General features: G+C 43.9%; 1 protein-coding gene across 4 annotated transcripts in view; it reads right to left on the bottom strand.

Annotated features, from left to right (window-relative positions):
• The window catches only part of MAPKBP1 (mitogen-activated protein kinase binding protein 1), a 57,227-nt gene that overhangs the window by 22,704 nt on the left and 18,320 nt on the right, over positions 1-16,203 (bottom strand). For all 4 annotated transcript variants that reach the window (XM_014534823.1, XM_005860277.2, XM_014534822.1 and 1 more), the window contains exon 2: positions 4,293-4,384. In XM_014534823.1, coding sequence (XP_014390309.1) covers positions 4,293-4,384 — 92 coding nt within the window. The remainder of the gene's footprint in view (positions 1-4,292; positions 4,385-16,203) is intronic.

Below are 16,203 nucleotides of genomic sequence, written 5' to 3'. Positions count from 1 at the left end.
AAACTGAAGGATGTATTGCAAGGGGGAAAACAGGGCTGTGAAAAAATAAGAGATGCCTCGAAGCCCAGATAGATCTATTACTCAAAAGAGAAAATATATTTTGAGAACAAACCAAGGATGGGATAGTTTTTGATTTGGCTGCTGTGCCTCGACCCTGACCCCCTCAGGGTGTTTGCCCCAGGAATGCTGACCATTCTCCAGTTTCAGGAAGGGGAGGAGCTGTTTTTTAGAGAATTAAGAGAATTAACTACCCTGTTATCTGACTTCAAAATCCTGGAAGGAGACACAGGGACCACAGATCTTGCAGCCCTTATCCTGCCTCCCTTGCATGTAGCCTTTCTTCCTTATCCATATCTAATCAGTCAGCTAGTAGGGGAGGTTACAGCAGAATTTACAGGATGACCTGCTGCTCTCTCCATACTGCCGGCATTATTGGAATAAAGGCTCATATATGGTTCAATCTTGTCTTAGTTTAATTTGGCTCAAGTAGTGACAGGCGGCCTGGACCCGTTTGTGTCCGGTTTCAAACTGCCTGGCTTCACAGTAGCAATAGGGGCTATACTAGGCTCTAAAGGCCCTGAACCTTCTACCAAGCCACCTAAGGAAGGGGCCCAAGTCAATTACGGGTGTTCAACTAAACTAGTATTCAAAGGGGCTATCTGGGGACCAGCGTGGTTTCCTAGGGCAGGGGGCTTAAAGTGTGACAGATGAGGGGTAGCCTTCCTGTGGGGAAGACAACAGGAAAAGGAGAACTCTGGAGAAGAGATGCTGGAGCCGCTAAAACTGACGGGTCTCCGCCCAGAGACTTCAGCCCACCTCTGCCTGACACACATCCTCCTCTACTCCACCCTCCCTGAGCTGTTTCATTTCCTTCCAGAAAACTTTGTTTTGGTTTGATAATTGCCTCTAAGCCTCTGGGAGAAATTTCTGAGCTTGGTTTCTCTTCTTTTCGTGTGTGTGATCTGTGTGTGTGTGTGTGTGTGTATGTTTCTCTTCTTGTTTCTAGGATACCTGAGCTGTTCCTAGAACAAGCTCAGTCAGAAGAAGAGAGTGGGGGTGGGGTGGGGGTGTTAGGATCACCAGATAGGAAGAGAAGAGAGGAGGGAGGGAGGAAAAGAAGCTGCTTGGTGGCCCCCAGATGCTCCAGAGGCCCATCAGGGAGCTCCAGCATAGAGCGACACTAAACAACCAGAAAGGGGCCACTTGCAAAGAGAGTACTTAAAGTTCTAGGAAATCAAAAAGTCAGGGAGTAGATTGGGGCACTGCTCAAGGCTGGCCCAAGACAAGCACACTGAGGAAATCTACCAGGGTCACAGCAGGGATCTTCCCTGCAGCACCTGGAAGGATAATGACGGGCAGGCACAGGAGCCAGGCTGGGGCCTGCCCTTAAACAGAAGCACACACCCTTAAAGGCACCAGGCCTGGGGTGTATGGGGATGAGAGGGGGAGCAGGGCTCCACAATTCCAAGGGCAGAGCACAGGGCTCAGCATGCACTGAGCAGAAGCCCAGGCCTTTCCTAGCCAGCCCGCCCCACCTCCAACAAGAAGGAACCTAGCTTTCCCAGGCAGAGGCAGGCACGAGCGGAATTCCCCTGAGGCAGGCTGCACAGGGTATCCAGCAACAGAAGTCATTTATCAACTTGCTTCTAGAGGGCGAGAAGGAAGCCAGTTCAGCCTCTGCAGGGTATAAAGCCAGTGCAGCTCCCACAGCATCCCCACCAGATAGCAAATGTCAGAGGGTCACTCAGGAGAGACACTGACCCAGAACCCAGGGGCAGAAGTCTCCCTGGCATAGACTGAGATGACCATAAAATGGGCATTTCTCATTCAAATGGTAAGTAGGCAGCTTTAAAAAATGAGCAGAAAATGTGGTCTTCCCCCATTTTAAAAGAGCTGCACCCGCCAGTGTCACTCAGCTGTTTGGAGCGTAGTCCCATATACCAAAAGGTTGCAGGCTCCATCCCCAGTCAGGGCACATATGGGAGGCAACCAATTGATGTTTCTCTCTCACATTGATACATTGATGTCTCTGTCTCTCTGTCTCTCTCTCTCTCTCTCTCTCATTAATAAGCATGTCCTCGAGTGAGGATTTAAAAAAAGTAAGAGCTCTGCAGTCAAGACTACTTGAGTTGGAATCCCAATACAGACACTAGCTGTGTGGCCTTGGCGAACTGCTTAAGCTCTTTGAAGCTTAGTTTCTAAAATATAGGACGATAATAGTACCAACCTCACAGGGCTGCTCTGAGCAATAAATAAAATAACTCCTGTAGAACGCTTAACAAAGTGCCTGGCACAGGATAAGTTCTTGATAAGGTAGCTTTTTTGACGGAATAATAAAACTATGAAAATCATATCTGGTACATAAAAATCATATCTGGTACAAAACCTACACTGTGCAACTCACACTATGTAACTCACACTAGAGAACTTGGCATTCCCAATCTGAGGGTGGGGCAAGAGAGGTCTCGAGAGCAGTGGACTTCCCATTTTCTGTTCCTGTGCCCAGGAGCAAAGAAAAGAGGCTGACAGAACCAGAAGCAGGAGGGGCCCCAAGCCTCCAAAAGAAACACTTTTGCAAAAGCCTAAAGAAATGATGGTTGAGGGCTTCTCGCCTGTGGCAGCAGAGGAGTGAAAAGGCAGCAAGGGAAAGAACAGCCCAGAACCCTACTTTTCTTCCATGGCACTGTAGACAAAAAAGGGGCCACAGGCTCACATGACTAACTCAGAGGAGGCTTGCGTGGCAGCCTTGCAAACTCATAGACCTAAAGTAACCACAAAGGATTATTTGAAATTAAAACCTTTTATTAGAAAGCAAGTTATAGTGGGTAGTCATGTCCTAGGCCAGTATCTTCCCTGATAAAGATCAATTTTTGATCTTTACTGAGACTACTGTCTTTTTGCATCTAAGATAACATACCTATGGAATGTCAGGGTAACTTGTAACTTCCCTTTTTCCAGACCCCTCAGGACACAACAAATGGTACCAGGGCCCAGACCACAGATTCCCTCAGTGTTATTGTTTTCATGTTAATTGTTGAATGTTAACTATCCTGTACCCACCTATGTAAAAGAAGCATGTGTCTATCATTTTTCTTTTTATCCAATCCCAGATGTTTCCCAGCTTTGCTTTCTCTGCCTCCTAATCTATCACCAACGGATTTCATGTAACCCACTTACATCTCCTCCTTTGATTATAATGTCTAAAAATAGGTGAAAAACTACCATTCTCTGGAGCATTATCTCAATACGTTGAGATTCTGCTTCCTGGCAATTGTCAACAGTTTGGCTCAAATAAACTCACAAAAATTCTTTACAGGCTTGAATGTTTCTTACTTTAACAGCACTGACATCTCTCAAAGTGACTAGAGTAGACAAATGTTCAGAGCAGCATTTTTCATAATAGCCAAAAAGTGGAAACAATGGTTAAATGCTCATCAACTGATGAAGAGATAAAATGTGGTACTTTATCTTTAATGGAAGGTTATTTGGCCATAGAAAGGAATGAAGTTCTGATGCCTGTTACAACATGTATGAACCATGAAAAAATCACATAAGGCCAAGTATGGTATGATTCCATTTATATGAAATATCCAGAATAGGCAAATCTATATAGATAGAACATAGATTAGTTGTTGCTGAAGGCTGGAGATCTTAGGGGGAAATGGAGAGTGACTGCTAAAGAGTATGGGGTTTCTTTTTAGGGTGATGACTGTGTTCTAGAATTGATTGTGATGATGGCTGCATAACTCTGAGGTTATACTAAAAGCCAATGAATTGTGTATTTTAATTTTTAAAAATTGCTTTTATTGATTTTTGTTTAGAGAATGAGAGAGAAAGAGATAGAAACATCGATTGGCTGCTTCCTGTACGCCTCCTACTGGAGATTGAGTCTGCAACCAGGAATAGAATCAGCGACCTCTTGGTGAATGGGACGATGCTTAACCATTTGAGCCACACCAGCCAGGCTGAGTTGTGCATTTTAAATAGGTGAATTGTGTGGTATATATATTATATCTCCATAAAGCTGTTTTTAAAAATTACTACAAGGTAGATATTAAAGATGGTATTTGGAGCTGTGTATAATATAAAATTTCAATCTATATGTGTGGGTGGGAATGGATAGCCAAAAAGCTAGAGCCTTTACCTGGCGCTGTAACTCCTTTACAAAAATGGCACCAGAACATTCACCTGGATGTATCTCCCAGAAGACACCAGAAAACCCCTGTCCATCCCAACTAGTTTAGCATGGCTATGAACTCCCCATGCAGTAAGCCCTCTTCCAAGGTACTTACCCAGCTGGATAGGCAACTAAACCAGACCGGGGGTCACAGGCAAGTCCTCTGCCTCCGGACACTGTTATTCCAAGCACCTTCTCCAAGGTCACCTGTTAGAGCAAGACAGAGAAGTGATGTGTTATGGACAGAGTGGGGTTGGAAAGGAAGTATTAAAGGTACTCGGGACCATCCTGTAGTACTACTTTCCTAATGCCCCTGTCTTCAGGAGAATGGGCTACTGACTCTTCCAGGTTCCCAGGCCGCCTGATCACATGGGGAAAAGCCAGTGTGCACCACTGCCTTTTAACAGGGCTCAATCTGCTGATACCACGGGAATGAAAATGAAGGGGTTAAAGCTCTGCTCACACCACAGTGGAAAAAGCACTCCCCCAATCCATAAAGGCTCCGTTTACAAGATAAAGCCTTAGGTCCCCAGACTGGCTCTTGGGTGGATGATACTCAGGAGAGGTCACTGATCTTCATGACTTGGCAGGCATGAAAGAAAGGCCACTCTGATCTACCAAGGGCCAGAAAAATGTTAGGTATCAATTAGGGGACTAATAATATCCCTGATCTTTGCATTCCATCACGTTCTCCCTTTCATCAGAGGACTCCACCCCCACCCAAATGTCTGCCAGTTCATACAGACTATGAGCCCAGGAGGCAGAAACATGGCTTAATGCTGTGTTTGCAAAGCACAGATGCTGGGAGTACTCTAATTATTATCATTAAGCCACAACTCCCACGGAGATGAAAGGGAAACATGTGTCAAGTGCTCACACAAGATATGCACCATCACTCTCATCACTACTATTGTCACCCCACATGTCTGCAGCCCCCAGAGCGCACACTGAACTAACCTCAAACAGTTTACTGATCTTTCTGCCAGATGATGCCATGTGAAATTCAGATCGCCCTGTAAGCCTCTTGCTTGTCACTGAACCTTACCCCTTGCTACAGAATATCTTGCTTGTCACTCCAGTCCAGTCTCCTCTAGTGTTGTCTGGACTCCCTGCACTGGCGTTGGCTCAGAGGAATGGGTCTCTGATTTGAATGGTCAAGTAAACAAGCTAGACTGAACTCTGCTAAGAGAGTCTCCGAGGCCCTCGGAGGGCAATCTGAACCAGAACCACTTGATGGGTGTTCATATCTGTGGCAGAGTGATCTACTCCTAGTCCAGGCCAGTTTCTAGAGAGGGGAAGCCCAGAACCAATTAGGGTAGTTTTAGGGTCACTCCTCTCTTACTGTCTCAACTGGAGAAATCAAACTACTCCTAGAGGGCCTGTTTAAACTCTTATCTCGAAAGACCATTTTAGTTTAAATTAGGTTGGAAAGAAATGACTGCCAAAAACCACATCTTGGGACATAATAGTTAAAACTTATTTCCCAGAAGGGTCCCCAAGAGTCTTCTGTGCTTTTTGGAGATGTGGATGGATTCTCAGTCTCCTCACAGAGAGGCAGTCTAGCTCTAGGGCACCAGCACCACACTTGCCAATTGTCCTTGGGCCAGTCGGAGGCACCAAACCTAGTATACTAACTTTAGCCTACTCAACACATTTAAAAAATTTTGTTAATTGTTTGTTTATCAAGAAAAACTATTCCTGCCTGGCTGGTATAGCTCAGTGGTCAAGCATCAACCTATGAACCAGGAGGTCATGGTTCGATTCCTGGTCAGGGCACATGTCCAGATTGCAGGCTCAATCCCCAGTAAGGAGCATGCAGGATGCAGCCAATTGATAATTTTTCTCTTGCCATTGATCTTTCTATCTCCCTCTACCTTCCTCTCTGAAATCAATAAAAAAAAAATACATATATATATATATAATTATATCAGGTATAATTATATATGAAAAACTATTCCATGCCCAATATTCATGTTTCATAGTTCAGAACACAGTTCAGTGACAAACTTCCATGGAATTCAACCCAAAGAAATTCTTTACATTTAAAAATCACTTTGCACTCTGCAAGATACTAGCTTTGTTCATCTCCTCAAAATCTTTCATAGAATCATAATTTCTGTAGAAATCTACAAATGTCTTCTTTCTTGGTTCAGCCACAGCAAACATATACATTGATCACTCTGACAACAATATGAAATCACTGACACTTGGCCAGAAGGCCACATATCTGAGGTTTTGTCAAAGCACTGGAAGGCATGGTAGTTATATTCTCCTTAATACCAAGGTCCTTCCTGATGTAGAAATGGACCTTCAATACAGTCTTTTTTTTTTTAAGGGCAACACATTCTTTTTTTTTTTAAATATGTTTTATTGATTTTTTACAGAGAGGAAGGGAGAGAGATAGAGAGCTAGAAACATCGATGAGAGAGAAACATCGATCAGCTGCCTCTTGCACACTCCCCACTGGGATGTGCCCGCAACCCAGGTACATGCCCTTGACCGGAATCAAACCTGGGACCCTTCAGTCCGCAGGCCGACGCTCCATCCACTGAGCCAAACCGATTGAGCCAAACCGGTTTCGGCCAACACATTCTTGATAGTGTACCTTAATGTATGCCTTCTTCCATACTTACCCAGCCACCTTTCTGAAAGGGCTGAGCACAGGGCACTGGCAGGAAAGTACAAAATAACCCAGGGAAATGGGGGGGACACTCAGTTCAGGGCACCACCCACTATCCTGACACTGTGCCTCTGGCTATCCTAGAGGGAGGCGTGCTCAGGAACATTCCTGCTGCACCAACTGCCTACTGCAGAAAAGAGAGACAGAAGCCTGAGGCCACATTACCCACATAGATGGGAATGGTCATAAAATCAAGTGCAGTTGAGCTAAAAGGCTGCTCAATCTTAATTTCTTCAAGCTAATCTGATTTCAGGCAAATCTTTTGGATTCAAATTTGCATCAATCCCTCCCTTTGCTTCAGCTTGGTCCCAAAGAACCACAGGAGTCTGTTGATTCGCAGCTTCCCTTCCCTCAGAAAGGAATTTAGGTAGGTGTTTTGTGGGTAGATGATCCAATTCCATAGAGAATTGATTTTGAAACTAGCTTGGATCTTTCACTAGCAGTTTAAAGCAGGAAGGAGACGTGAGTTACACAGAGCCTAAAGACCAGTATTTATCAAAAGTTTTTGACCATGACCCACAATAAGAAACACATCTTACCTCATGACCCAGTATATACAACACATGTAAGTGTGTGCATGTGCTAAAACTGAAATAAAAGTTTCACAAAACAATACTTGCTCTTATTGCATGCATAACTGTATGTAATAAGTAATGTAACACTCTATTTTCTATGTATTCTATTTCATTAAAAAATAATTCTGGCCCTAGTCAGTTTGGCTCAGTGGATAGAACGTCAGCCTGTGGACCAAAGGGTCCCAGCTTCGATTCCAGTCAAGGGCATGTACCTTGGCTGCAGGCTCCTCCCTAGCCCGGGCCCTGGTCAGAGCTCGTGCAAGGGGCAACCAATCGGTGTGTTTCTCTCACATCACTATTTCTCTCTGTCTTTCCCTCTCTCTTGCACTCTCCCTAAAAATCAATGAAAAAATATCCTTTGGTGGAATTAACAACAACAAAAAATAATAAATTAAATAGTAATAATTCTAGTCGTGGCCCACTTTACTGATTTCATGACCTACAAAATGGCTGGAAGCTACAGTGTGAGAAACCCTCCTGCAGACCAGCTTTTTCAGCAGGCCCTGGGTTTCAGACTCTGATCCCTGGCACCTTTTTGTTTCCCAGTCACTTTCCTCCTAGCATTCTCAGCAGTGTACAAGCATCTAGGCAAGGAAACCCCACGGCAGGAGTTTGCCTAGGCTCAAAACTTGGCTATTTTCAAAGGATTTGTTGGTTTTGGCTTTTTCGGCTTTCTGAGCAACTAGCTATCCAAGGGGGATGGGGGGACAATTTCCTTTGGCTCAGTGGAGGAGGAAGAGGAGGGGAAAAACATTCAGGGGCATCAGCTGCTTTTTATTTTATGTTCTAACTCAAACCAGCTTCCTGTTTGCAGGGAGGTTTTGGGCTGAGCTCCACTTTCAAAGGATCTGAGAGTTCAGAGCTCCTGAAAGCTCCAACATCTAGGCTTATTTTGCAAGGCTCCAGGCTCCAGCACGATGGACTTTATAAACTGAATCTCTCCCTCTCATAACCTTCTCCATACCCTCTCTTTCTAAAAACATAGTACGATTTCCATCTACCCTAGAAAATGGAGACAAACCTGGACCCTCCCTGCAAACCCACCACAGGCTAAAGCAGCGGTTCTCAACCTGTGGGTCACGACCCCTTTGGGGGTCGAACGACCCTTTCACAGGGGTTGCCTAAGACCATCGGAAAACACATATATAATTACATATTGTTTTTGTGATTAATCACTATGCTTTAATGATGTTCAATTTGTAACAATGAAATTGGGGGTCACCACAACATGAGGAACTGTATTAAAGGGTCGCGGCATTAGGAAGGTTGAGAACCACTGGGCTAAAGGCACAAGCTCTGGCAGTGTATGCTGGACTGGCTTGCACTGGCTCGTGAGCGCTGATCATGCACGTCTTTTCCCACCTCCACTTTCAGTGACAACACATTGGTAGCTTGAAATCACCATGGTGGGAGTACTTACACCATAGAAATCAGCGAACATTACATATCAGAGTCCTTTTCCCCCCTCAGAGAGCCTGTAAACATTTACCGACACACCACTGAGTTCAAGTAACTATTATCTCTCACTTGGTCTGTGGTTGTAATTCCTATGTGTTCTCTCTGCTTCATGCCTTCCCCCTACAGTCTTTTTCCACATGGCAAGCCACAATGATATTTTTAAAATATACATGAGGACATGTTATTACTCTGCTCAAAACCTTCCAATGGCTTTCGATCTTTAAGTTCAAATCCAAATACTTGATCTAGTTTACAAGGCCCTAAATCATCTGGCCTCTGGCTACCTCTCTGACCTCATTTCCTACACTCTCCCTCTCACTGACTCCATCCACCCCAATCACCCTGGCTGCCTTAAGCACCTCAAGTGGAGTCTAGCCTCAGGTCCTTTGCATATGCTATTACTTGGATGCTCTAATCTCAGCTATTCACAGAGCTAGTTCACTCGGGACTTTGCTCAAAGGTCTCCTCAGAGAAGGCTTTCCAGACTAGCTTTTCTGCTATCACTCTAAGCCCAACTTATCCTGCTTTATTTTATTATTTTATTATGTTTTATATTTTATTTTACTCATCTGAGGATATAAATATTTTCATTGATTTCAGAGAGGAAGGGAGAGGTATAGACAGATAGAAACATCAATGATGAGAGAGAGTCATTGATTGGCTGCCTCCTGCATGCCCCACACTAGGGATTCAGCCCGAAACTCAGGCATATGCCCTGACCCGGAATCGAACTGTGACCTCTTCATAGGTTGACACTCAACCACTGAGCCACGCCAGCTGGGCTGAGGATATTTTTTTTTTAGAGAGAGGTTAAGAGAGGGAGGGGGTGGGGAAGAGAGAGAGAAACATTGATTGGTTGCCTCCCACACATGCCCCAACCAGAGCTGGGTATCATGTCTGCAACCATGGTACATGCCTCGACCAGACATCAAACCCACGATCTTGCATCTGCGGGCCAGCACTCTAACCACTGAGCAAACAGCCAGGGCTATCCTGCTTTATTTTTCTTCATAGCACTTAGTCAGGCAGTGACCTGACACTGATTATATCTCTGTCAACATACTTATTGTCTGTCTTCTCCATCAGAATATGAGCCCCTTGAAGGCAAAGAGCTATCCCTCACTGGTATATCCCTAGCACATAATTTATATAGTGCAAGGCACACAATGGGTACTTGATAAATACTTGATGAGTAAATAAAAACATAGCAGAGACTTCAGAAACAGTGAAATACCAGACATGAGAAGTCCAGGAAAACTGTGGTATTTCAGGCCAGTAAAGTTGCTCTCCAAAAAGAATCTAAAACTGGTTGTGACACAAAGACCATGTCTAGATGGGACAAGCACATGGGGATCTTAAGAAAGATTTTGTTTCTTGCCCTGGCCTGTGTTTCTCAGTAGTTAGAGCATTGGCCCCCACACTGACGGGTCAGAGTTCAATTACCAGTCAAGGGCACATACCTGGGTTGTAGGTTCAATTCCTCGCCCTACTTGGGGCATGTGCAGGAGGCCACCAATCCATGTGTTGACACAATGATGTCTCTCTCTCTCTCTCTCTCTCTCTCTCTCCCCCTCTCTCCCTCCCTTCTACTCTCTCTAAAAATCAATGAAAAAACATCCTCCTGCGAGAATTAACAAAAACAAACAAAAAAAGAAATTAACCTATGGAACAACCATCATTTAAAACTAACTGCCTGAAATCTATCTGAATGGAAGTCCTATAACTAAGGATATAAAAAAGTCACATTGAGACTGGTAAAAGGTGTGGAGATGCAGAATGGCTGGTCCCACACCCACGTGTGGTGGATAAATATTGGGAAGGATATCTCAGCTGCAGAGGTCCCCTCTGAGGTGTGAGGGGTCCTAGCCCTACACCAGGCCTCCCAGCAGTCCTAGACCCACACCAGGCCTCCCAACCCAGGGTTTGATGTCGAGAAGAAAAGTCCCCATAACTTCTGGCTCTAAAATCCAGCAGGGGATTGAGACTGAGTGAGGCAGAGGCAGCTCCAGGCAGCCCCTCTTAAAGGCTCCTCTTAAAGGCCCATGAACAGATTTAGACTCACTTTCTCTGAGTTCCAGAACTGGGGAAGCAGCTCGAAAGGCACCAGAGATATACGGGGAGGAACTGAAGTGTCTGGGATCAGGGCAAGAGCTGGAGGGGCAGCTTTCTCCCAGACAGAAGTATTGGCAGAGGCTATACTTCTGAGCCCTACCCCACAGAGTCAGCAGACAGGCACCATATGTGAGTCTCCATCATCCTGGCTCACACTGTTTGCCCAACCCTGGTGATTCCCTGGGAACCGGCCCCATCAACTTAAGGGCCTAACCAAACTGTTTCCAGTGGCTTTTCCATACAAATGGCTGTCTTGGTTCATCATGCTTCAGACTTTCCTAAAATCTCTCAAACAAGCAGCATCTGGCCTCAGCTGGCTCCATGCCTCTCACTAAGTGGCCCCAGGCCTGGCACTAGCAGCAGCCAGCCTTGGTTCACAGCTTGGCCTTTCCTGGGCAACTCCAAGCCCAGCACAAATAGCAGCCATCTGCAGATCACTTTGTAGCTCATGCTGGGTGACCCCAGGCAGAGCACAGGCAGCAGCTGACTTTGTCCACCTCTCAGGAGGCCCCAGAGCCAGCCCACCCAGTGTACAGCTTCAGACCACATCAAAGCACCACCCAACCACAAGCAACACACTCAATGGGCGAACTCAGCAGGCACCAGAAACTCAGGTCAAGAACTGGAGGGACAGCTTTCTGTCCTGAAGTCAGTCCTGCTCTGTGCGATGGGACCCTACACAGCTGATCCTCCACAGTTGTTGGTTGTCAATGGTTGTAGCCAGTCTTTGCAGCTGATCAGCCTGAGAGTAAATCCCTCCCATTGGCATGCCAAAAGCAGTCAAGGCTCAACTACAAGAGGAGGGTGTACACAGCCCATACAGAGGTACATCTCCAATGCCCAGCTTGGGTGACCGGGGAGACTGTGCCACTGGATCCTACAAAGCACCTACTACATAAGACCATGCTGCCAAGCCCAGGAGATGTAGCACCTCTACTAATACATAGAAACAAACACAGGAGGCTGCCAAAATGAAGAGATAAGGAAACATGCCCTAAATGAAAGAACAGAACAAAATTCTAGAAAAAGAACTAAACAAAATGGAGACAGGTGATCTACTAGATGTAGAGTTCAAAACACTTGTTATAAGTATGCTTAATGAATTTAGTGAGAACCTCAACAGCATAAGAAAGAACCAGTCAGAAATGAAGAATACACAAACTGAAATGAAGAATAATTAATAGGAAATCAACAGTAGAGTAGATGAAGCTGAGAATCAAAACAGCAATTTGGAATATAAGGAAGCAAAGATCACCCAATCAGAAAGCAAAAAGAAAAAAGAATCCAAAGAAATGAGGAGAGTGTAAGGAACCTCTGGGACAACTTCAAGCACACCAACATTCACATCATAGGGTTGCCAGAAGGAGAAGAGAGAGAGCAAGAAATTGAAAACCTATTTGAAAAAATGACAGAAAACTATCCTATCTTGATGAAGGAAATAGATATACAAGTCCAAGAAGTGCAGAGAGTCTCAAACAAGATGAACCCAAAGAGGCCCACACCAAGAGACATCATAATTAAAATGCAAAAGGTTAAAGACAGAATCTTAAAAGCAGCAAGAGAAAAGCAGTTAGTTACCCATAAGACTGTCAGCTGATTTCTCAACAGAAACTTTGCAGGCCAGAAGGGATTGGCAAGAAATATTCAAAGTGATGAAAGACAAGGTTACTCTACCCAGCAAAGCTATCGTTTAGAATCAAAGGACAGAGAAAGAGCTTCCCAGATAAGAAAAAGCTAAAGGAATGCATCACTACCAAACCAGTATTATATGAAATGTTAAAGGGTACTCTTGAAGAAGGAGGAGGAGGAGGAGGAAGAGAAGGAAAAGGAAGAGGAGGAGCAGCAGCAGCCCGGTTGGCATGGCTCGGTGGTTGAGCTTCGATCTATGAACCAGGTGGTCATCGATTCCTGGTTGGGCCACATGCCCAGGTTGCAAGATAAATCCCCAGTGTGGGGCATGCAGGAGGCAGTCAATCAACGACTCTCTCATCATTGATATTTCTATCTCTCTCCCCCTCTCCCTTCCTCTCTGAAATCAATAAAAATATATTTTTAAAAAGGAGGAGGAGTAAAGAAAAAAGCAAATATATGAACAATAAAATACATATCTATCAACAATTAAATCTAAAAAACAAAATAAATGAAAGAGCCAAATAGAAACAGACTCATAGATACAAAGAACATTTTGATGGTTACCAAACAGGAGGGGGATTGGAAGGATGGGTGAAAAAGGTAAAGGAACTAAGAAGTAGAAATTGGTAGTCAAGGGGATGTGAAATACAGCATAGGGAATATAGTCAATAATATTGTAATAACTATATATGGTGTGAAATGGGTATGAGATATATTGGGATGATCATTTAGTAAGTTATATAATGTCTAATCACTGGGGTATACACCTGAAACTAATATAATATTGTACATCAATTGTAATTGAAAAATAAAAAATGATTAAAAACAAATCTAATAAAATTCTATTGTCACTAAAAAAAAAAAAAGGGAAAAAAAACAGCTGAATTAAAAATCTGGATGAGACCCAAGTTCTGACAGAAACTTCAGCTCCAAACCCTCATTGCTCACATGCCAAATGAAACATAGCCCAAAGATATACCAGAGCCCAGGTAACTGATTATGGCCAGTGACTTGGGACACAAATGCTATAGGCAGCTAGCACTCCAATATATCTAAAGATCTAGAAACATCGCTTCATGTATAAGTGAAAACTCAGAGCTAAGAAGAGAGCATTCACTTTGTATTCTATAGTGATCTCCTCCACATCCGAAACACAGCCTAAAAGCAGGAAGAATAATCAAGTTGTGACCCAGCCTCTGCTTTGGCAGGTGGAGACTGCTGAAATAGAGGAAAGCCTATACCAGCCTGAAAGAAGGTGTCATCTTTCCCTGGAAGCAAGGCTGCAGGAGTACAGAATTACCACAGGTGTACTGTGAAGGAGGGCTTGAATACCCACCACTCCCAGCATGCACTAGGCAGGGCAGTATTTTATCCTCTTGAGAGGAAAAAGGAAAACAAAATCGTTCCTCACTATAATGAGATAAAGGGATAACTTCATAATAGCCTATTCCCAAGAGAGAAAAAAAAAATAAAGCCAATTGTTTAAATGCTCTTCTGGCTCTCATTAAAGGAGATGGAAAAAACAGGTGGCTTAGAGGCGACAGACAGATAGGACTACTCATTCACACTAGAGGGAACAGTATTTTCCAACATGCAGATTACAACCTATTAATGGGACTTGAAATTGATTTAGTGAGTACTGAATAAAAATAAATCTCATGGCATGTTGTAAGGGTAAGTATTGAAACTTTCGGTTTGGGGAGAAGGGGTATGTGTATATGTATGTGTGTGTTTGTGTCTGCGTGTGTATTGGGTCACAATGTATAATAAATTTTTCTTTTTTTTTTTTTTTTGCCAATCCTCACTCGAGGATATTTTTTCCATTGATCTTTATTTTTAGAGAGAGTGAAAGAGAGGGGGAGAGAGAGAGAAACATCGATGTGTCAACACATGGATTGGTTGTCTCCCATACACGCTCCCAACTGGGGCTGAGGATCGAACCTGCAACCCAGGTTCCTGCAAGCCCTTGACTGGAAATCAAACCTGTGATCCTTTGGTGCGTGGGCCAACACTCTAACCACTGAGAAATACCAGCTAAGGCTATAATGTATTTCTTAATGTGGGTTGTTCTACAAAGTTTGAAAGTTACTGGAGGGCTACGGGGGATCCTAAGGTAAAGAATACACGTACTCTACCCTCAAGGAAGATGAATGATATACTACAAAGCAATCCAGTATGTGACAAAGATCATGAGAAAGATATAGAGTGCTCAAAGAAGAGTAAGAGAGATGACTTCTTAACAGGATCAGGAATGGGAAACAATGAAGCTTTCTTGGAAGGTGAGATGGTATTTGGCCTTGGCCTTGACCTTGAAATGAGGATATGATTTTGACAGGTGGACATACGAACAGAAGGAATTCTCAGTAGAAGAAGCTGCATGACCAAAAGTTTGGCAGAAGGAAATAAAAGAGCTAGTGAGCAATGGTGAAAGCAAAGATTGTGTAGGAGAATAAGTCAGGAGAGGTAGACTGCAACCAGACCAGATAGGCCTTGAATGCCAAACTAAGTGGGCCATCTGTAGGTCTGGGAAGCCATTGAAGGGTTTCAAGCCAGGGACACAAAGTTATATTTTAGTGATGATGTATATAAAACATACAACATAGGCCCTGACTGGTTTGGCTCAGTGGATAGAGCATCAGCCTGCGGACTGAAAGGTCCCAGGTTCAATTCTAGTCAAGGGCATGTACCTTGGTTGCACGCACACACCCGTTGGGGGGTGTGCGGGAGGCAGCTGATCGATGTTTCTCTCTCATCGATGTTTCTAACTCTCTATCCCTCTCCCTTCCTCTCTGTAAAAAAAATCAATAAAATATATTTTTAAAAATAAATAAATAAATAAAACATACAACATAGGCAGGGAGCCCAATCAGGAGGCTGTTGCAATAGTTTAGGTGAGAAGTAATGAGAAGCTGGATTAGCATGAAGATAGTGGGAATAGAATAGAAATTATGTATTCAAAAGTGACAAAGCAAATAGAATTGGCAAGACTGGACTCTGTACAATTTTCAAGAAAAAAGAAGACTCAAATCTTGAACCTCAGAAATAGGAAATAAGGTGGTACCATGATCAAAAAGAGGACTTGGGTCTGGACACGCAAGGAAGGATGGGAGCCAATGATGTCTGTTTTAGACATGTTGAATCTAAGGTGCCTCAGAGATATTTAGTAGAAACCACAGAATGTTCAACTTAGCAACATAAATAAGAATTAATGCTTGGGAGAGGTCATGACTAGAAATAAATATCTGAGGGTTATTCACATGGAGGTGAAGACCACCATTGAAAGTACGAGACAGGAGAAGATGGAGGGAGGGGAGAGAGAAGCTAAGGATAGAACTATGGGGAATATCTATTTTTAGAGTATGAAGAAGATGAAGCCAGGCAGTTAGAAAGGAAAGAGTAAAACCAGGAAGCCAGTGAAGGGAGACTTCCCAGAAGGGATGGGTGGCTCATGTAAGCACTAAAAAGAAGTAAAGGCCTGGCTGGTGTGGCTTAGTGCTTGAGTGTCGACCTATGAACCTAACTTTTCCTGATTTTTTTTTCCTCTCTCTCTCTCTCTCTCTCTCTCTCTC

The sequence above is a fragment of the Myotis brandtii genome, unplaced genomic scaffold (assembly GCF_000412655.1).
Source record: "Myotis brandtii unplaced genomic scaffold, ASM41265v1 scaffold133, whole genome shotgun sequence".
NCBI classification, from domain to species: domain Eukaryota; kingdom Metazoa; phylum Chordata; class Mammalia; order Chiroptera; family Vespertilionidae; genus Myotis; species Myotis brandtii.
This window is presented reverse-complemented; position numbering and strand designations above follow the sequence as displayed.